Raw genomic sequence first — 22,886 nt, 5'->3', positions numbered from 1 at the left:
CACATAGAAAACAATGAACAATATTTTTAAACAGCAAAAAGTACCAAATAACCAGTTGTTTATATTGTGTATTATTCAAATACAGGTATTTATGATATACCAATTTCAATTAAAGTGCAATACTTTATACTAAAAGAGTAACTAAAAGACCTTGTTAGACACAACTTAAAAGGCATTTTTAATTGAAGTTAGCTCCATAAACATGCAAAAGCCCAGTTAATGAGGTAAAGGACAGCTGATATATAATCTACTCCCACAGCAGCTCTTACTTTTAATTACCTGGTGTTAACCATAAGCTTAAAGTCTTCAACATTCAATTTATTTAATCACGTCTTTTGTTGACAATACTGTAAGCTGAAAGTATTCCCTTAATAGCTTTAAAATATTTGATTTTTAAACAAAGTTACTTAGATACTTTGCCCTAATAAATGTATTCATACTTTCTAAAGGAATGTAATTCTGTTATTTCAAAAATACATTTCTGTTGTTATTTAAAAAAAAAAAAAAGAACAAAGTGAAATAGGTTCCGTTTTACTTCACTGACTATCATTTGAGGGCAAATACTGTTGCCAATTAAATCAAGTTATCTTGTGCGAGTCAAGGCTTATTCAATGTACTTGGGGGTAGCTGGTGTCACATCATTATAAGGGTGACTGCCAATGTTAACTATATACTAAAAAATAGAAGCAACAGCCACCTGAGCCCCCAATCCAAAACGGTGTACTTAAATCATGGTAGCTTATATCAGAGGAAAATCACTGAGATACAAAGAGGTGGATATGACCTTGTGTGTGTGTGTGTGTGTGTGTGTGTGTGTGTACATACATGTACATACACACGTGTGCTGATGGTACCCTCAGAAAACAATACAAATATAATCTGTCCTTGTTTTGCCAGAAATTTATATGCTAAACTGTCAGAAAATTTTTCATATTCTAGCAATTAGGTAAAAAATGAAAATACAAATAATTCACTTTCACATTTGTTCACAAAAGAATCATCACAATCTGTTTCATGCATACAACAGATATATACTAATGGGAAAATAATATTTAGACTAGTGAACTATGGGCAGACAGTGGTGGTACAGCACTTTGTCTAATATGCCTGAGGTCCTTTATTCAATCCAAATCAGTGAAAAAAATCTACTTCTATAATCAAAATTTAGACATACATTTATCTTATGACCCAACAACTGTACCTCAGGACTTTGCTCAAGAAAATATAAATATCCATAATACAATTATGCTGCCAGATGCTTTAAAACAGCTGGATGAAACCAGAAATGGCTCAAGTGTCCTCCATGCAGAAGCACGAAGTCTTTAAACAGTGAGTACTTACGCAGTAGGATGCCATCATGCAACAGTCCAGTCCAGAGTGCTAGGAAGCTCAGCAACATGGCTGAGTCTCAAACGTATTACCTTAACAGCAATGAAGCCCTAACTAGGACGCTGTCAAAATAAATTAAGGAAGCCTGTGATCAAGAACACACTCTTTACTTCCTTTTAAAAAAGAGTTTTGGAGAAGGCAAACTAATAAATGGTCTTATAAAAAATTAAAATAGCAATTGCCTGTGGGGGACAGAGACCAGGATTAGGTGGGAAGGGAGAACGCTGATGTTTCGTGCAATAAAGTACATATACTTCATATGTGTTCCTTAGCATGTACAATCATCATTTGTACATGGCTAATTAAAACACAGTGAAACACTGTGGGTGAAAACTGATTTGGGTTTTAAGCATTTAGCATACTGTAAATAATGCTTACATGAGTGAAAAATAGCATATTCTTTTACTCATCTTAGTAAATTTTTACTCCCCAGATTTTTATACATATTCTCAAAAATTTGTAATTTAATTTGAAAAACATTGTTAAGGTATACATTAATTTTATTTTTTAAAAAATAATAACTGAGAGAGAAATATGAGAGATATCCAAAGCCAGAACCCTGAATTCCTGCTCCTCCACCATCTTGGCCTAACCCTTTACAATTCCTAAGATTACAGACATGAACCACCAAACACCTTTTTAAAACATTTTTTAAAAATTTGGGCTGGAGAGATGGCTCAGCAGTTGAGAGCATTGACTGCTCTTCCAGAGGTCCTGAGTTCAATTCCCAGCAACCACATGGTGGCTGACAACCATCTGTAATGAGATCAGATGCCCTCTTCTGGTTTGTCTGAAGACAGCTACAGTATACTCATTAAAATAAATAAATAAATCTGTTAAAAAAAAAAATTTAAGGCAAGCTCAGAAAGGTAAAATAACTTATTGTGGTGGTTTGAAAAAGTCTGGCCCCCATAGATTCATGTGTTTGAACACTTGGCCATAGGGATCAGCACTATTAGGAGGTGTTGGCCTTATTGGAGAAGGCGTAGCCTTGTTTGAAAAAGTGTTGTCACTGTGGGCTTTGAGGTCTTACGTGCTGAAGCTATGCCCAGTGTGAAACACATGCAATCTCCTCCTTGCTGCCTACGGATTAAGATGTAGAACTCTCAGCTCCTTTTCCAGCACCATGTCTGCCTGGACACTGGCATGCTGCCTACCATGATGATAATGGATTAAGCCTCTGAAACTGTATGCCAGCCTGAATTAAATGTTTTGTTTTGTTTTGTTTTCATTTTTATTAAAAGAGTTGCTTTGGTCATGATAGATCCTCACAGCAAGGAAACCCTAAGACACTTGTCAAAACAAATGTTCGGGATGTACCACAAATCTACATATGCCTAAAATCAGATTGCGATTCAGCTGTTGCCTCACAATGAACTGATTTTAAAGTTTTATTAAGCTATAATTCACATGCCATATAATTCATGCACAAAAAGCATACAATTAAATAGTTTTCAATATGTTCACTAAGTTCTCCAGCTAGCATATTCATGAATATGTCTACACTCTAATTATCTACAAAGTATATAAATGAAGATTATCAAGATAAGAAATTATGCATATGCTACCATTAAATTATTAAATATATCTGATAACAAATAGAAAAATGAAGTTTTCATTCTATTTTTAATTTTAATAGGGTAGAGTGTGAAGACAGCCCCTCACTATCAGAAACTATGCACTCAAGTTTCCCACATTTGGGTAAATATCAGAGGTCAGCACATCTGAAGAGCAATGGATAACACATGGCCCTGTGATTATGTTTTCTCCCCTGCTGTTTATCCTAAGTATTAATTAGTATACACAAAAAAATAAAATTAATAATTTCTAAATCCATAACCTGATACAAATCAGTTCTGAAATATATACCGCTAAAGCTCTGGGCTAGATTAAATTAAAACCCAAAGTCAAATGATCTAATTAAAAATGTAATAAATAATATGTGTATGTGGGATGCTTTCATTTTATTACTATGATAAAGTTTCAGTGTAAAGACTAAAACCTTCAGGAGAAGAAATATCTATCCCATTATGCTCATCCTGTTAACATAAACCTAAAACTAAGAAAGTGCATTCTACATTTGAAGAGAGAACCTGAGACTTTAAACTTACCGCTCTTCTGTGGAAAGTACCTATGTAAGAATAAAAGATTTTGTATTCTCTTTTTAAAAAGAAATAAAAATGTAAAAGCACAGAGCCCACTTTTTTTAATTCTGACATCCCCGACTCATTATTTTCCCTCTTGTGCTGGATTTCAGTCCATGATCTTGCACAACGAAGCACCAGCTCTAGCACTGAGCTTTAAAATGAACTCAAAATCTGTCTTAATGTTTAAGAAGCAAGTAGTTATCTCAATTTTGAATAATATCAATTTTAACTGAAGCACTTCCTTTTTGTCGTAAAGACAGAAAACTAGCTATGCCTGCTAGCTTTTCAACATGTAAAAACATGTCAGGTAAAATGCCGAGAGTAAAGTGAAGTTTCCTTATAGATTTTCTTGGCGAACTCAACAACTTTAGTGAACATTTGGAATATTTGCTTCATTGTGTACAGATTCTTTAGGAAGTACTTTTTACAGTCATACTCACAGCGAGTGAAATCATGATGATTTGTTGTCAGATTTTTAAATTAGGGAGTTTGAAGGTTTTCTCAAAAATTAATTAGTAATAGCCACAAATAGAGGAATAATACATTACAGACAAGTTTCAAAATTTTCATTTCAAAACCTTAACACTGCTGTTTTATTTAACATAAAAATGCTTTACTAAAAAAAAAAAAAAAAAAAAAAAAAAAAAAAAAAAAAACTTCTTTGACAGAGTACTTTAGTCCCTAAGGATTCAGTTGAAAACACAGACCAGCCCTTGAACTTTATCAAGATAAATCCCTGGCATCCATTAATCGCCAGCGAGGATCTTCAAATTAGATAAGAGCAGGACTCTTGGCATGGGAATGAACACAAACACCTTCCCTTTCTCTGAAACCGAGGCTGGCAGCCTTTCAGCAAGGGCTCACTCACAGAGCTGTTACTCTAAACTTCCCAGCTATTGCTTGGGAGTTGATAATTCTTAAGATATGAGGAGAGTTCTGATTTCTGGCACAGCATTCCTGAGATAAATACATGATCAGAGGGATGCTTTGAAATTCCCAAAGACACTCCATTGCCCTATGGCTGAAAAAAAAAAAAAATCTTTCAAAAGGTGTCTCGTGCTAAGAAGAGAGACAGGGGAGAGAAGAGATAGAACAGTTTGTACTCCATCAGACAGTATGTTAAATGCATGCCAGGCATGCTACGTTCCACAGGATAGCCAGAAAAATGCTACTACCTAAACTATTGGTTTTTACTTTAACAAACTTTTTAAATGCAGTACCTAAGCAGGAATCTCTAAGTAAATGCATAATTTCATTTAAAGTATTGAGAAGAGAGATTTAATTTCAACATTATTGAAAAGAAAAATGTCAAAATAAAACACTTTGCTCATTCATTAAAAATTTTAAGTATATTAATGAGACAGCCAACTAAAGTATTTAACCACCCAATTATTTCTTATTATTAAAACTAGAACAAATTTAAGTTAATTTTAATATATGCACAGTAGCTTACACCTCTAATCCCAGCCTTGACCACGTAAGTCAAAAGGACTACTGTAGGTGTCCAAGCGTCTGTGGTATGCAATCTTGTGAGCTGTGGAACCTGGTGCTGGCCTGGAAAAGATACTGTTTACAAAAGATGGAGAAAAGGAGGACGAGGACTAAACTAACTGAAAATATAGTATAATGTAATCTAATATGTAAATAGAAGCCTCTAATATCAGAAGCCATAAAATAAAACAGAAAACCTTAAGTCCACAAATGAATGAAGAGAAAATCTGATAAAGCAATGAATATTATAGCCTCTATGCACAAGGAATTCCATAATAGTCGAGAAATTTGTTACGTACGACTGTATTCACTGGCCAGAGTAAGTGGCAGTAAGACAAAACCATACATACGCCACTGGACAAGATGCAAGAAGCTGTCGCTTCTGTAATATGTCTGCCAAAAATGTACTAATGCCAATCTAATTCTAAGGCAATGTTAGATAAATATAAATAAGGAACAATCAAAGACTTGAAGGACATAATCTCAAACTGGATCACTTGACTTAAGACTGTCATTTAATCCTAATTATATACAGTGTGTGTGAAGAGGCATCTGAAGAAGTGGTTAACAGCATTATAAAGAGCCAGAGATCAGTTCCCAGCACCCATGTCAGTTGGCTTACTAGTACTTATAACTTCAGCTTCAGGGGATCCTCTAGGTGCCACAGGCTCCTGCCACTCATGGGTAGATATCCACATACAGACACACATAATTTAAATAAAAGAATACAAGTAGTCAGGCACAAAAAAAAAAAAAAAAATCAATGTAGGAAGGCTGCTTGCTGGGTGGGGTTGGATGGGAGCTAGATGCCAAGAAGAGGAAAGTAAGGCAGGAGTGGTCAAAGTACATTATATATTCATGAAAAATTATGAAAGAATAAATAAAAATAAGTAAATATGCTTAAAGAAATTAAGATAATGTATTTAGTATTTTAAATTTTAAACAGCATTATATTAATTTTTAATTTTCTTATTTAAAGATAAAAGTGTATTTATATAGAAAACACAGAATGTATTAAAATATATATAAATATCATACTAACAATTTAATGTCGGGCTGGATAGATGGCTCAGAGGTTAAGAACACTGACTGTTCTTCCAGAGGTCCTGAGTTCAAATCCCAGCAACCACATGGTGGCTCACAACCATCTATAATGGGATCTGATGCCCTCTTCTGGTGTGCCTAAAAACAGCTACAGTGTACTCATTTACCTAAAATAAATAACTCTTTTAAAAAAGAAAATAAAAGAAGAGAAAGGAAAGGAAGAAGAAAAAAAAACAAAAGAAGAAGAAGGAAAAGAAAAAGTGTATGCCACTATATCTGGCTCCTTTTTATTAAAAAAAAAAAAACAACTTAATGTCTCAAGAAAAATAAAAATTTTGTAGTAAGAACTTCTCTGTACATACATTTGTTTCCAGATAAAAATACTAATTTTTAAAAGTACTCATTCAATACCTGTATGTTGGAAGTAGAACAAAAGAAAACTTTATAAATATTAAGATAACACCCAGACAGACTAATAATAGACAGACTGACAAAATATTGTAGCTGGGCTTTGGACAGCATCCTGAGCAACATACATAAGCTGGTCAGTTAGAAAATAGACAAATTATTAAAAACAAGAACAACACCAATAAAAACAACAACAAAAACCCTTAGGGCTACATAATCAACAAGATTCTGTAGTTAGCTTTCTCAGAATTCCCAGGCTTAGAACACCTGGACACCTGGTTGAAGTCTTATATCTACTGGCATCTAGATTCCAACCTTTTTTGTTGTTGTTTTCATAAAGGCTGACACAATACTGGCAGCAAGAAACTGATGGATAACCATTTGTAAGTTCAAGAATGTCTGAGGAGAACCACAAAAAGAGGGGGACAGAGGGAATGGCATTTTTACATACACTGTGCTAATACCCTACTAAAAATATACCTAAAGTAATATCAGTGGCATATAAGATGTTAATAAATAAAAATATTGTACAAACACACAACAAATTACTTTTTAATAAATTAGAACAAAACATTCCACTCTAATGTTGAAGCCACAAAATTTAGGCTTTCATATTGAATTTGTTCACCTTTACAACTTGCGAACATAAGCACAGCAATAGGAAGGACTGGTCACACACCTGTCAAAGGATCTGAACTGCACGGGCGGGTCAACACACAGATCTCCCAGAGCACCAAGGCAGGCTGGGGGCAGAAGGGCTGGATCCACTGTGACTCCATCTGCTGGCATATTCACCAAGCTCCGGAGAATGTCCTTCACATTGACATTTTTTGAAACTGGGACTGATGGTGTCACCTTCCTGTCCAACTCGTTTCCTCCATCAACTTTTGTTTCCTGAGATTTATTGACTTCCAAAGAAAGAGTGCACAGCACCTCGCTGATGGCATCTGGCCCTGCGCTGACACCCAGAGGCGCTGCTGGAGAAGCTACAGGCGCACTGCTTCCTAAGCCAGAAGCTGTTTCCTCACCAAGGCCAGAGTCCCTCCTTCGAGTAGATGAGGGGCCTTCCAATGATTCTTCCACAGATGACAGAGTTAAGGAGCTAAATTCTGCTGGTGTGCTTTCTGCATCTCAACCAAAAACAAAAGATTAAATTAAAAAATCAAGAACTAATTTTAAAGGTATATTAAAGTCCAAGTAGCCATCCAGGATTTGGTGTCATGTTCTCTCAAAATCAAAAACTATTACATAAACTTTAAAATATAATGAGGGCATGCACCTCACAACTAAAATAGATGATAAAATGAATAAATAATAGCTACCTGTATCAGCCTTCAGAAGTTAATTGTAACATAAGCATGGATTAAAAAACAAAGTTGAACGCCAAAAGTGCATAATGTAAAAACTTCTACCTCACACACAGTTTCCACTGCTGAAAAAAATGGTCACCTCTCCCACATGCAGAATAAATCAATACTGTTGATGACCTAGCTCAACAAGAAGCACACCCATCCCTGCTAAGACAGGCCCACATATCCCAGGGCTGCTATTAATCCAAGAAAGACCTTGAACTTCTAACTTTCTAATTCCCTCCACTTCTTGAGTATGGAGATTACAGATATGTGCCACCATGACCAAATTATGAGGGGCTGGAGAATCAAACTCAGGGCTTCATGCATGCTAGGCAAGCACTCTACCAGCTGAGCTACATCCTCAGCCCAAACGACCCCATGCTGCTGTGTAACTTTGCTCTCTGATCAATCGAACTTCCAATCACTCCAACAAAGATGCTCTTTTCAAGTTCACCAAAAATCTACACCTTGCCAAATTTAATGATCAGTCCTCTAACAGCAGCACTTAAAGCTGCTGGGTGTCCTCTGCACTTTGATGATTCTTTCTTCCCTTGACTCCTAGGGTTTTTTTCTTATATCACTTCACCAATGGTTTCTCAGTAATGTCTGTCTCAATCCTTGGTTCTCTTGTCACCTCTATCTACATCTGTTTTCCCTTAATGATCCCAATCCTCTCCACAACCAAAGGAGCAAATATATATAACATTATACATATATATAATATGTTGACTGTTATTTCACTGCTTTATCTATATCTTGTATGTCAAAATATCTAAAGTCAACAGGTTGAAAACTGGAATATTTCATCTTCAATCTACTCTAGTTATCTTACAGTAATTACTGAATACCTTTTCTTTTTAAAATACCCACACTAATATTCAGAAATACTGTTCTTCTGTCACCCAAATATATCCAAAATCTGACTTCCTCTAGATATGTGAGGTCACAACAATCCTAGCCCCTCAAGGCACCACATCAAGTGAATTACTGCACTGTGCGCATAACTGGTAGTAGAAGGCTATTGCTTTAATGATCCTACTGACTCACACTTCTAGCATTTAAGAAATCCTTCCATCTGAGCTACTTCAATAGAATAGAATCGTTAACCAATAAAATAGAATCCAAAGTAATAGCCGGTTCCAAAGCTGTGTTTTAATAAGACCTGCCAGACTTGGCTTTACCAGAATCCCAATCAGCTCTGTTAAGAAATTTAGCTGACTTCTACTTTAATGAGAAAGACTACATGGAAATAGAAAAGTCTTTCAAAGTAATGGAAGAAAACAAAGAATTAAGACCTTCCCCAATATAACACTGCTGCACTAAGCCAACCGCAGCCCAAAGCCCTCCCAGCTGAGGCACTAGACAGCAGAGAAGCCATCGTAACCTCAGTCTCTGGAAATATCTGAGAAGGGCGAGCATTCTCACCATGTCATATTCAGATGATACCCACAGAAATCATGAAATATGAAGGTTGTTGTAGTTTTAAACTACTAAGCTTCAATGTACTATGCTACATGGCAGCACAGAACTAAACACTAGATTTTCTTCTCTGAGGTGTATTCTCAACACAGAATCCAAAGTGTTACTTAATTTTTTTAAATTTTATTTATTATTATTGTTGCTTCCATATTTATAATGTACATATGATGCATGTATATATACACATATATACGCATCCACACCTGAATCATAGTGCACGCATGCTATGATGCACATGTGGAAGACAGAGTGAAACATACAGAGTAAGTTCTCTCGTTCCATTGTGGATTCTAGGGAACTGAACTCAGATCATCAGGGTTGCATGGCAAATGCTTTTATCAGCTGAACACTGGCCCCAGTATTATTTTTAAAATGCATGTCAGTAATAATTCTGTACTCAACACTCCAATGACTGCTCATTTCTCTTAAAGAAAAGTCCATAAAGCATCTCTCCTATCATGCCTGACATTTTATTTATTATCACTTTCATTGCCTTCTAAAATGTCATAAAATTTGTCTATTAAAAAATATTTTGTCTCCTCCTGCCAGAGATAAGCTCCAAGAAGGTGGAGTCTCTTCCTTCCTGTAGGTTCAAATCCACATGAATACAACAATCTAGTACATACTTAATAAAAACCAATGGGGGCGGGGTGCCCCCTCCTCTCAGTGCAGCTAGTTCTGTAACTATGAAAGCTGTTTATCTACGTATATGCCTATAACTGAAAAGTCCTTTTTTGTTTGTTTGGATGGTTGGTTTTTGTTTTTCCAAGCAGAATTTCTTTTTCTGTGTAGCCCTGGCTGTCTTGGGCTGGCCTCAAACTCAGAGATCCTCCTGCCTCTGAGTGCTGGGATTAAAGGCATGCGCCACCACTACCTAACTAAAAGCTACTTTTAAAACTATACTGATCACTATTAATTGTTTAAACAATTTCCTAGAAGTCTGTTGTAAAAGACTGAATTACCCTTCACAACAAACACAAAAGTAAAAACTTTGTACTCTTTACTTATTAGGAATAACACTTTCTCATCTTTAAATTAGATGGACCACTTACAGTGCAAATCTCCCAACTGAAATAATGTAAATTGAAGAGTTATTAGTAAACATAGTTAAAATATTTTGCTCTCAGTAAATGTGATACTATAGTCTCACTTTACACAAAGTTTCCAGAGTCAGTGTCTTACCCAGGTAAGGCTTTGTTTGAACTCTGGGTACCAGAAAATAAAACCTGGAGACTTACCAGGAAGTGATACATTCCCATTATCACTACTAGTTTCCTTAAGAGACTGACTGTGCCTTTCATCTTGGGGTTCCAAAATGTCTCTGTACTTTGAGACCATCAGAACAGAGATAAAGTACACAACAGCCAAAGCCAAGAATTGAGCTTGCTTGCTATCCTCCTGATGAAAAAGAAAAGCAACTGTTCATGCCACTATTAACATTTTAATCTTATTTCACATTACAACATTTAAATGTAAAAGATATTCACAAATCTTTCAATGTGCTCAGAAAATAATGTATCATTTGTATAATAATTTATTACTAAATGTAATAATTATAAAATACATTTGAGCAAGATTAAACATGTTCTTGTCAGTTGTAACATTAAATGAAAATATACACAAACACAGAATCAGAAAACCCAATTCAACTTTAAAAATAATTGAGTGCTCAATCTTAAGAAACATGTTGTATCATACTTTAAAAAGCAACTCAAATAGTAATTATCACAATACAAAAGTAACTGATTCTTTCTACTTCTCATCATAAAAATCAAAACATATAAATTTAGTAATATTCCAGCAATGTTGCATTATGATACCCAGCATGTCCAGAACAAAAATCCAGAAGAAAAGAGTAAAGCTATCCCAGAGAGAAAGGGATGGAACATCCAGAATAGATTAACTATCACAGACAAACACAAGTCAGGACTAAATACAAACCAATTTACTCAAAGAAAAGGACACAGTAAACTGATGCATAGAGGCAGCCACCCTAGCGCTACAGATGACCTGCATGTGACTGTCGATGACCTCTGTACCCAGTGTGAAACGATGTTACATACACATCATGTCTGGTAATACCTCAGAAAAGGTTTAAATTAATTATTTTAAATTTAAAAAAATCAAATATGCCTATCAATCCTAAAGTTACAAGCATCTAAGTATTTGGTACCTTTCTGAGCCTGCGGCTCTCTCCCAGCAACTTGGCACTGGCCCTAGGCCTTCAGCTTTGAGAAAACAAACGGAAACTTAAAGGACAACTATCACCCACTGTCCTTAGACATGAGATTCTCAAAAGATAAAAAATTAAATTAAAAGATGTTAATTACTGTCAGAAATTCTAGACACAGGTTCAGTAAAGCTCAGACATTAAACTGTCCCTTAACAGGTCTGCTTGAATTAATTCTTCGACACATTTCCAGTATTTCTAGCAATCTATTGCATTTTGTAGGTTTGCAAGTATGGGATTCTTAGTCTTGGTAGAAAAGATAAATGTACATTTTTCCTTTTTTCTTAAACATCCCTTTCCTGTCATGTACTATAACTACTGACGATGGGACCATTAGGCAACTCATTTACATAGTTTTCTAAGTTATTGCTTACTTAGGCCTTACTAAATCTTTATTCATCACATCAAATTACCTAAATCTTTAACTACCTTCTTCTAACTCTTTCTACTATGTGCTTTCTAGCACAGAAAAAAATCTAATGTTGCCATCTTCCTCACAGGACTGTAAATGAGATAAGACAGACACCGCACCTGGTACTGTGCTGTTCAGTCAGTATTCAGAAATCACTGTGCAATGACAACACTCCAAATCATAAACCTGTACTAAGACCCAGTCAAGAACACAAGAGGGCACTAAAATACCAGAGAAAGAGAAAGGACAAAGAAAAATGATGCTCATAAAACTTCATATGAAGTACATATTTAAAGTACCCAATACAAAATATACAGTAAGCGTTCAGCAAGTACTTACTAATAATATTTGCAGTAGTACAGAGATTGCAAGTTACTCATTTTAAGATTTATATTTTATAAGACTTTAAAATTTTTAACATCAAAATCTGCTAAAAAACAAAATTATTTTTATCTTTAACAAGTTAAAAAGACAGCAAGACTTGTGACTATAGTCACAGCTCTGAAGAGGCAGGAGCAACCGAGATAGAAAGCCAGCCTGAGCCACATAAAACAATACCTCAAAAATAAAACACAAATAAAACTTTAAAATACCACAATGGTACAAACATTCCATTATTTACCTTTTAATATATTTAACAAACCCTTGATGGAGAAAGAAGCAATAAATATTCAGTAAAATAATACAGTTTTAAATGATAGTACATTATTACATTATGTGCAAAGATTCTGGAGGTAAGACTACAGGGTTCGAATCCTGACTGTCATTCACCAGCAACAACGTTTGAGCAGGTCACTTGAGTACAATGGAAGTTTTTGGATTTGCTGAGACATAAAAGAACAGGCAGTGTCCAGTGTCACAGTACACTGTTCACTCTGACAGACTGGCTCTATTTACTCAGATAACCTCTCACCATTCTAAGACTCTAAGATCAGTTCCAAGAAACCTATTTTCTAGGCCTGCCCATTGAAACCTACCGACTTCATTTCACAGAACTTCTTTCTACTTCAAGTACTTTGGGCTCAACAGGATGCATGCACCAGCTAAGAGAACACTTGAAAGAAAAATTTTAACTTACAATGTCCCTGAAAACAACTGCTCGAAGCCGATTAATGTCCATGTCTTGCAGGAGCCTGTCAAGATCTCTTACTGGAGATATACCACCAGTCACAATGTCCACTGGGCTCTGTTTGAGATAAAATAAGTAATAATAATGCACACTCACACATTAAACAATTTTTTAAAAAATAAATGAACACAGTAAACCATCAAAAAAACATGGCATTACATGCTTTCTGTCAGTTTTTTCACGTAAGCTTTCTTTCCTTGTGGGAGCTGGGAATGGGGGGCAGAGACTCATGTGGGGAAAACTGGCATCTCCGAATGAGAAAGTATCATAGTAGCAAGGGAAAAGCAGACAAGATTAAGTACGTGCAAATATTTACCATGTATTTAAATACAACATTTGCATGTTATACTGACAGAAGAAGTGACTATTTTGAACCCATGTTAGATTTATTTAGCTCTATGTTAAAATAAGCAAAATATTTAGGATCTTAATTGTGGAATATAAATATGCTTTTGTAAATCAATGATTCCATATCTTACTTTTGCTGCAGATTTCCCCATGGGAATCAGGCTATGGATTGTTTTCAAGCTCTTTGCTGCATCTCCTCTGGCTTTCAGCTGTGAATGCTGCTGACACTCTAAGCAATTCCTTACAGCCACTGCACACACTATAACGTATTTTAAGAAAAAGATTGGGAAAGAAAAGAAAATTATATTTAAGATCACAGCACAGATACAAATCACCTTCACTATACAATTGCTGCTACACTTCATTCAAAATAGATTACCCTGAGTAAATTCTCAAAATGTTCCTAGACTATCACCTAGTGTTTACTGACTAATTTTCTTCTCTGTTATGGCTAACATCTGAGAACAGCTCAGCTAGCACTGCTGAAACTTTGGATTCAATCCCTATCCTCAGCAGTAGACAATGTTTGGTAGATATGCCTGTAATTCCAGCACTCAGGAAGAGGAAGCAGAGGATCATAGTTCAAATGCCATCTTCAACTACACAAGTTCAAAATCATCATCATCTTCATTGAATCCTGATTCACAAAATGTCCTCCAGCCCCCTCAAAAATGGTCTAAGGAGTTCTGCTGAACTGAAATTGCTTCAGGAACAGTGTGCTTGTCTTACTGTACTTCAAATGAGTGAACCAAGAGCCTCAAAGTGCTAAGCAACAACTCAACCACTGCAGTACCCAGCTGGTTCAGTTTAGAAATCCTAATAGATTTAAAGATGTAGCAGCCCTACACAAATAAATCTATATTTAGATTTCAACTGCATTAATTATAGTTTTCAACTTGATATCAATTTCCTAATTTTTTGATCTACAATTTCCTCATGGACAACAGAACAAAACAGTTGTCACTGCAATATAGGTATTAGCACTAAGGACAGAAGTTAAAAGTGATAGCTTCTACTTTATAATGCACAATATGAACTTTTTAAATAATTTCTACAAATTAGTACACTAATTCCTTTAGAATATTATAAATCATCTAAAAGCTATGGTCAATAGTATTTTAAGTGAAAATTATAATGGTATAAAAATCTAATTATGGATATTTACTAGTTTATAGTACTTTTTTTTTTTTATTTTAGATATTTTCTTTATTTACATGCGAATTTCTCCTTTCCCAGTTTCCCCTCCAAAAAACAAAAAAACAAACAAAAACAAACCCCTGTTGCCTCCCCCCTCCCCATGCCTGCCACCCCGCCCTCTCCCACTTTCTGGCCCTGGCATTCCCCTACACTGGGGCATAGAACCTTCACAGGGCCAAGGTCCTCTCCTCCTATTGATGATCGATTTTGCAATCCTCTACCATACACATGCTGCTTGAACAATCAGACCCCTCTATGTGCAGTCCTTGGTTGGTGGTTGAGACCCTGGGAGCTCCGAGGGTACTAGTTAGTTCATGTTATTGTTCATCCTAAGGGGCTACAAACCCCTAAGCTCCATTGGTCTTTTCTCTAATTCCTTCACTGGGGACCCTACACTCAGTTCGATGGATGGCTGTGAGCCTCTACATCTGTGTCAGTAAGATACTGTCAGAGCCTCTCAGGAGATAGCAATATTTAGGCTGGCTTACCCTTATTCTTGATAAATGTAGGAAAATGTTTCATTAATTGACTGTTGCTGCTGTTATTTTTACAGATTACTGTCTTCATAAAGCTAAGGTTCCTAAGGGTTTGCTTCCATTCCTTGGACCCTCTTTCCCCACTATCTCTTCTCCATAGCATGTCAAATAACCAAATCTCAATAGTTACACCTAGACAGGAAGCCTCGTGCAAAGAACAAGGGTTTACTTCATCTACTGAAACCTTAACACTGAACTGTGGAACAGTCATTCTATGTATGTTTGCTTTCACTTAAATAAGAACTGTTCCCAGAAGAACTGAGATACAATGATTTTATTAAATACTTTACTAAACTATGCCAGCTTATTGGAATTAGTATGTACTTGGTGATGCCCACTGAGAACCTTCCTACTGAGATGTGTTTGGAAAAGGATCAGCATTCCACGGTACTCAGGAGACAAACTAAGACCTCAGCCAAGATGAACAGACATGCTGAAAAGATCTTCTAATGATTTATAATATCAAACAGAAGTTAACAGAGAGGGCTGAATGTTAGTCAGAATCACCTTAGCAGCACGCTGGCTGATTATGCCCACCTCACGACCAAACTTGTTAGCCACTACTAAGTGCACGAAAATGCAGGCACATGGCAACATGGTAAGTATGTACCTCCCCAAAATAAGAAAAATTTTACTCTAATGAGTGAATAACTGTTAATGTTAAATGGAATTCTTAATTAATGGCTTTTTAACAGTTTACCCAATCGGAGACACTGTCGCAGAATTCCTCCAGATGACATATTTTTTTCAGCTTCAATTTCAGTGAAGCCAAGAGAACTTGCAAATATGAGCACATCCACAAGGCTAATTAGCCTCTGAAGAAATGTCACTGAGGCTTCTATTGAAAGGCCTTGAGTAGGCTCAATATTCTCCAGTTCATGCTGTAAAATATAAGGGTTAGTAATTGTATCTACATTCACATTTACCAGACGCATTCCTCAAATTTCCAGATTTCAAGTTTAGGCTTTCTGGAAATCTACAACAATAGACTGATTTCAATTTTCAGCTAAAACATAAGCCAACAAGGCAATGAGAACACTCTCATCACATTCTTCACACGTTAACTCATGTCTAATAAAGTACTATTCCCTATAAGTTTTTCCTTCCTACAACACATCCTAAAATCTTTTCAGGTAAATATAAAGATTTGTTTTTATTACAGCAGTTATTATGTATAGAAACCACTGCACAAAGCTATAATCATTGAGGATGCACAGCATTCATGATTTCACACCAACTGTATAGTGAAGTCCTTACTGTGGCCGATGTAGCAGCTGAAAGCAATGGCAGTATCCCCCCACAAGCCATGACCATATTGTCCATCACTTGAGAGATGAGATGAATTGTGTTGTGTACAAAGATGACATTATCACTGCTATTCACGAAGTCCATAACTGTCTTTGTTGAATGGCTGTCCAAAGATAAATTATGTTTACTGATGAAGCTAAGGAAAGGAAATCACAGTATATCATATACCTGCTTAAGGAGAGGCAGGAAATGCAGCAGATACTAAGGTGCACACATTCTCAGAACAAGCAAACCACTCTGTCAGAAGTCACTGTCTATGCACAAAGCATAGAGCCTCTGCTAAAACCAACACTATTCATTATATATTTGGATTAAAGAGTTGAATGAAATTATGGTTATTAAGAAATCACAGAAAAAATTAGGAAGCAAACAGCACTACATGTGCTATTTAAAATAAATTTTTACTAATACTTTCTTGCACAGTGGTATAAAATTCTCTTAAAATGTGGTAAGAATAATTTACAAAAAAATCAACAAATTGAATTCTTTTAAAATTATAAAACACAATGTAAAATGATAGAACATATATAGATTATTTGTTTAAAATATATGAACAATACTATACATAAATTTAAACTACATTTTGGTGTTTACAATAGTAAGCCCCATTGGAATACCTACCTTCTAGTTAATTCTAGTCTATAAATATTATGACAAACCTTGAGCAATTTTTAGTATGGGGAATCTTGGATTTTCCTGGGTTTGTAGTACAGAAATCCCATGCATAGGATGGAGAATAAATGGTAATGTGATAAAATACTAACATAGAGTAATTTATATTCTGCTTTTTCAATCAAATGTTTGGGGTAATGCAAATGTTTACATAAATTTCTTTGAAAACAGAGACTTAGCTTTATACATGTCTTCTATAATGAATATATGAACAAACCTTCTCCACATCTGTATATCTGTTTCTATGGAAAATAAGAGATCAGTGAGCAGACGCTGATGCATCTGAGACCACTTGAACTCAGGAATGCGAAACATGGTCGATCTGGAGTCCCTCCTCTGCTGGTCTACTGCATCTGGTGCTGTTCCTTGTCCTGGTTGTTCCTGTTGCCTTGATATCTAAGAGAGAAAAGGTTAAGAACTAATAAAGTAAGTTTAACTTCAAAAGAAGGCATTAGCAAAGAATTCAGTAGCTTCCCTAAAATTCTAATACACTACAAAGTAAAATTAAAAGAAACTTATCAATGAGTAATCTTACCATACCTTTAAAGCAAAGTTATCATGGTACAATGCTAATACCATAAATCAACAGTAATTAGCATAGGGCCATGTTATTATAGACATTGCCACTATGTAGCATTTCACAAAGGAATCAAGCAGTTTTCAATTCTGAATATTAGCTGAGATGACAGTTTTTATGATCCAGACAGTAACTAGATTATTCTTCATTAGTTAAAATAAGAATTAACAAAGGTCAACATAATGAAGAACAGACAAAACGACAAAACCAAAAGAAAGGGAGGAAATGAGGAACAGAGGTTTAAAAAAATGGGGAAAGCAGTAATATGCATCCAACCACTTGTACCACATGTGACTGTGAAATGCTGATAAACAAGGAAGCCTTGCCTCTCCATCTCACAAACTCTTCTCATAGTACAAACAGATCTTACATTTCAAACCAGAGTCATGCTTTGGTAATTATATAGCACCAGGTTGAACCAGAAAAGAAATGTGCTAAAACTGATTTAGTTGAAAAATAAAAAGCAAGTATTTCATATAGTTGCTCTATAAACTAAACTTATGCCAATTTTGAAGTTAAAAGTGGTAATGTTTGATGATATATGTTAAAATAATAAAGGCTAATATTTAATAAACTCACATTGGGGTGGAGAATATAATCACTGGTAGAATATTTACATAAAATGCATAAAATCCTGTGTTCAATCCTCAGCATCACAAAAATGAATGAGTGAATGATGGTCATAAATTCAGACTGTCAACTATTATAAAACCATTACATTTATGTAACTATGACTATTAAACTAACCAAATACAAGTATTCACAATTGCAGTTTTTAACTCAGTGCAAGTTTATGCCAAAGAGACAATACAGACACACATGATATACATAGGCAAACATGCAGGCAAAATATGCATGCATATATGTTTTTTAAAAGACAATATCTAGCCAGGCGGTGGTGGTGCACGCCTTTAATCCAAGTACTTGGGAAGTAGAGGCAGGCGGATTTTTGAGTTTGAGGCCAGCCTGGTCTACAGAGTGAGTTCCAGGACAGCCAGGGCTACACAGAGAAACCCTGTCTCAAAAAAACCAAAAAAAAAAAAAAAAAAAAAAAAAAAAAAAAAAAAAAAAAAAGACAATATCTATAATTACCTCAAGCCCATGCCGTTGAGACTGTGGTGCTTCTGTGCTTGTACTGGCCTTCAATTCAAACCTCTCAGTATCTGAAGCAACACTAGAAACATCCAGCTTGGCGATCTTTTGCTCAGAGGTAGCAGGAGCCTCAGAGACATTGTCAGCACAATCACTAACTGACTCAGTTTCGCCAGCAAGATTAGTTGCTTTCATCCCTTCATCCAGCATCTCATCACTGTCTGACTGTACAGTTGTTTGGGGAACGGGGACTTCTGATGAGGTAGCTAAAGATCTGGCTGTGGCCACAGTTGGAAACCTAGACTCTTTAGAATCTGCAGTTTCAGGATCATTATGAATTTCAGTAACAGGTGCTTCCTCGTGAACTTCACAGCCATTACCACACCTGTCTGTCTCTTCTCTGCCTTTGGAGGCAGCTGCAGACAAACTCTCACTGTGGAGCTCTGTGGGCAGACTAGCTTCCTCAGTAGGGCTGCCTTCTACCTTCAGTTCCACATAATCATCATCATCTTCTTCCTCTACTCCAGATTTTTCCAGTACCTCTGGCATCTCTGCAGCATCCTGTTCTGAGGGAGAACTTATGGGAGCACTTACTTCACTGAGGGTCGCTGTGTCTTTGCCTGGTTCCAAAGAATGAGAGGTAAGAGTCCCTGGCTCCGCTGCATCAGAAGATGTTTCTAAGTCACATGCATCCTTTGTCTCATTTGTAGTTGTTTCTTCCATGGTGGCTTGATCCAGTAACTCTTGATTTTCTTGCTCTATTTTCTTTTCATCACTAGATATATCAGGTGTCCGCAGTTCAATGTTGGATGCAGAATCTATTGAACTTGCTTTCCCAATACTTGAGTTCTCATCACTATTTCTAGTGAAATGAGGAGAGATGGGAGGAGAATCCTTCCGATCTGCATGCTGGGGTCCCACTGAAACATCAACATCCCTGGTAACACCAATGCCTTCTGGAACCAGGCTTGAAGAACATGGCCCTATTTCTTCATCACCTTTTCCCTGCTCTTCCCTAAATATATTGGCAAGGTTTTCTTTGTGTATTTCAAAAGTAACCTACAAGAAATACATATAATCAGTTAAGAGATAGATTTTTATTATTAAATTTATATATTTACTTACATTACAACCCAATATCAACCCTTTGTCTCCTCCAAGTATATGAGCACTATTCATAGAACATAAAATTAAAATTCTTTCAGTAATTTCATGTTTAATACCATGAAAACCCATTTTTCTATCATTTGTCTTCTGAAGAAAGTTTTTAAGTAAATTAGTTATTCTTGATATTATAAAAGCTCTAGACATAACTATAAACTATAAAAGCTTATTTATACTTAGCTAATGGATACAAATTATTTTCAAAACTTCCCCCAAAGGTCAACCATTACTTTCAAAGTTTAAATTCATTATGAATGGTGTCTCTCTCTCTCTCTTTCTCTCTCTCTTTTTTTTTTTTTTTTGGTTCACTCTTTTTCTGTGCAATATAAAAGCTGGAGCCTTTATAAAAAAGAACATCAGATCAAATAATTTGTAAATTCCCCAAGTATGTATAAATATATTCATCCTATTGTCATGGTAAACTGGAGACAGAGTTATTAAGAAAAAAAAAACATTCAGGATTTGAAATGCTTGTAAAAATATGTTTGTTTGCTTTACTAATTTCCCCTTAATTTAATCCAAGTAGTCCAAAAGTTAAGTGGTAATTAAACAATTATCACTATTGTTATCTTTTTATCCTGTTTTTCTAAAGGTTTTTGTGACTTAAAACTGATAATTCACAATTAATGACCAGATATTGTTCTAAATTAGCCAGCTAAAAGACTACTCATTAATCTTCACAATGATTTGATTGCTAATCTATAGCTGTTTGTAATGTTTGGAAAGCACTTCTATAAACTCCCTGTTACAGATACTTACGTGCTATTAACAGCAACCTTTTTTTGCCATTACTTACAACTTATTTGGCACTCAGATTTACTAACTAGGTGATAAAAGAGAAACTAATCAAGATGTTAATATTATCTTATTATTTCATATATTAAGAATGTTTAATTCATAAAAATTTAGACTTTTAAAAATTAGCAGACATGTTTTGCAACTGGCTTTGCTTTAAATAAATGTATCTTTTCACTGTGTTATGTCATTCAATACTTGCTGAATATGACATCATAGTTTCTAATTTATATGTTAACAATGTTTTCCATAACAGATAAGACACACATTTTCAATGTAACTGCATATGAGATATCAATGTAAATCAGTAAAGATTACTACCACAAACAAGATCTTAGAAAATGATAGGATAGCATTCAACAATCACACATGGCAGCAGATATAATAGTAAAATCTAATTTTAAATACTTTCTGACTAATCTTATACAAAATATTTATTCAAGTCTATATTCAAAACTAACTTCTCTACTAGGAGTTTTTCTTTTAAGACAACAAACATAAGGTATATGCTATCTCAGGAAAACTACTAAAGCAAATGTATTATTATGAAAATAGCATTACATGAATAATAGCAAAGGGAAACAATCCCATAAGAAAGCCAAGTGATACACATAAGCACTGTATGTTCATTCCTTCATACAATGAACAAAAAGTGTTTTTGGAATAGATAAATTCACATGGCTCAAATATAAAAAGAATACAGTATAAAAATGTCTTTCTACCACTCTCAACTTCAAATGCAAAAGTCCTATAAGAGCCAAGCAATTAACTATTAATTTTTCATGTATCATTCCAAGCACTGTTCCTCACATATACAAAGGTATAAATTTTTAGTCTACTGCTTTTTTTATTCAAATGTAACAAATATAACCAACGTTTTTTCATAGTTTTCACCTAATTATTCTCGGTGAATTAGCTCAAAATACTAAAGTCTTCTTATAATAAGTTGGTCTAGAATATTTTCATAAAGTCTAAAGTAATTTTTATAGATTTTCTGTGAGATGTTTGATCGTATGTCTTGGACACAAATATATTATATTGTCTTTTCCTATCAATTTCTAAGTAGGAATACTACATTTAGCTTTTGGCCTTTTTCCTTTGGTATATTAGAGCTGTGTTTGATTTTTATTTTTTTGACAAAGATTGCTTGTAGTTGATAAGTTCAGTGTGCTCCATCAAAAAGCACAGTGCTTTAAGCATCCTTTGTATTTTGAGCTGAGGAACTGAGAAATGGCAGCATAGGAAGGACCTCTGAACTTACCCTCCCATGTCATAAGAAACGAGTCATGAAACTCAAGACATGCCCCCAAGAGGCACCTCCCTGTAATGGGAGGAAAAGAATAACTTGATTTCCACAAAGAGCAGATACAGGGAGGTATATAAATTTCTGACAGTGCTACTTATAGCTCACACCTCACCTCTTCATCTTATTTTCACACAATGTTCCCCTCTTAGTCTAATTGAACATCAAAGCAGCAAATTTAATGGTTTCACTGATCATTCTTATCCTTGTAAAAGGTTTAAATGTATTTAAAGTGAATTGTCATGCATTTGCCATGCTTACCTTTTGTCAATTGTCTAACTGCCAATAAGATAAAATGGATGGTAAGGAAATGTTTTTCTCACAAATCTGCTGTCCTTACTTTGAAGCTCACCATAATTATTAGTAATGACTCATAATAAATTCAAAATAAACTTTCTCCTTTCATAAAATGTTTTAAACATTTCCTTCTCAAAGGGACATGAGTATATAATTTAAAGAGAAATCCTATTATCATTAGTAGCTGACTAAATAGGCTCATAATTGGGGACATTCTAGAATTTATGTAAGACAAAAAGGTAAACTTGGTGCACAAATTTCCAGAAAGTACCAAAATTCTTAAGTGGTAATTGTTCACCAGTCAATAAAATTCTTTACAATACACTAAATTAAGCTCATTTTCATAGGTGATTCTGTATTAAGTTCATAACCAAAAACTAACATACTGATGGTTCATGCACAATACTGTATTACTGACAAACATTTGCTCTCACTATCACGTAAAAGCACTCTATCATCTTCATTATACACAAAGATGTATATATATATATATATATATATATATATATATATATA

The 22,886-nt window shown here is 35.0% G+C and overlaps 1 protein-coding gene across 6 annotated transcripts in view; it reads right to left on the bottom strand.

Annotated features, from left to right (window-relative positions):
- The window catches only part of Lrba (LPS responsive beige-like anchor protein), a 547,775-nt gene that overhangs the window by 410,326 nt on the left and 114,563 nt on the right, over positions 1-22,886 (bottom strand). For 4 of the 6 annotated variants that reach the window (XM_031374244.1, XM_031374245.1, XM_031374248.1 and 1 more), the window contains 8 exons: positions 18,812-19,870; positions 17,360-17,538; positions 16,420-16,573; positions 15,863-16,043; positions 13,561-13,688; positions 13,031-13,138; positions 10,549-10,708; positions 7,159-7,609 (listed from right to left, as the gene is read on the bottom strand). In XM_031374244.1, the coding sequence (XP_031230104.1) occupies positions 7,159-7,609; positions 10,549-10,708; positions 13,031-13,138; positions 13,561-13,688; positions 15,863-16,043; positions 16,420-16,573; positions 17,360-17,538; positions 18,812-19,870 (2,420 nt within the window). The remainder of the gene's footprint in view (positions 1-7,158; positions 7,610-10,548; positions 10,709-13,030; positions 13,139-13,560; positions 13,689-15,862; positions 16,044-16,419; positions 16,574-17,359; positions 17,539-18,811; positions 19,871-22,886) is intronic. The other 2 variants (XM_031374247.1, XM_031374249.1) reach the window with 1 other exon arrangement.

The sequence above is a fragment of the Mastomys coucha genome, unplaced genomic scaffold (genome assembly GCF_008632895.1).
Source record: "Mastomys coucha isolate ucsf_1 unplaced genomic scaffold, UCSF_Mcou_1 pScaffold16, whole genome shotgun sequence".
Classification (NCBI taxonomy): Eukaryota; Metazoa; Chordata; class Mammalia; order Rodentia; family Muridae; genus Mastomys; species Mastomys coucha.
The sequence above is the reverse complement of the archived record's forward strand: the minus strand, read 5'-3'. Positions and strand labels throughout refer to the sequence as shown.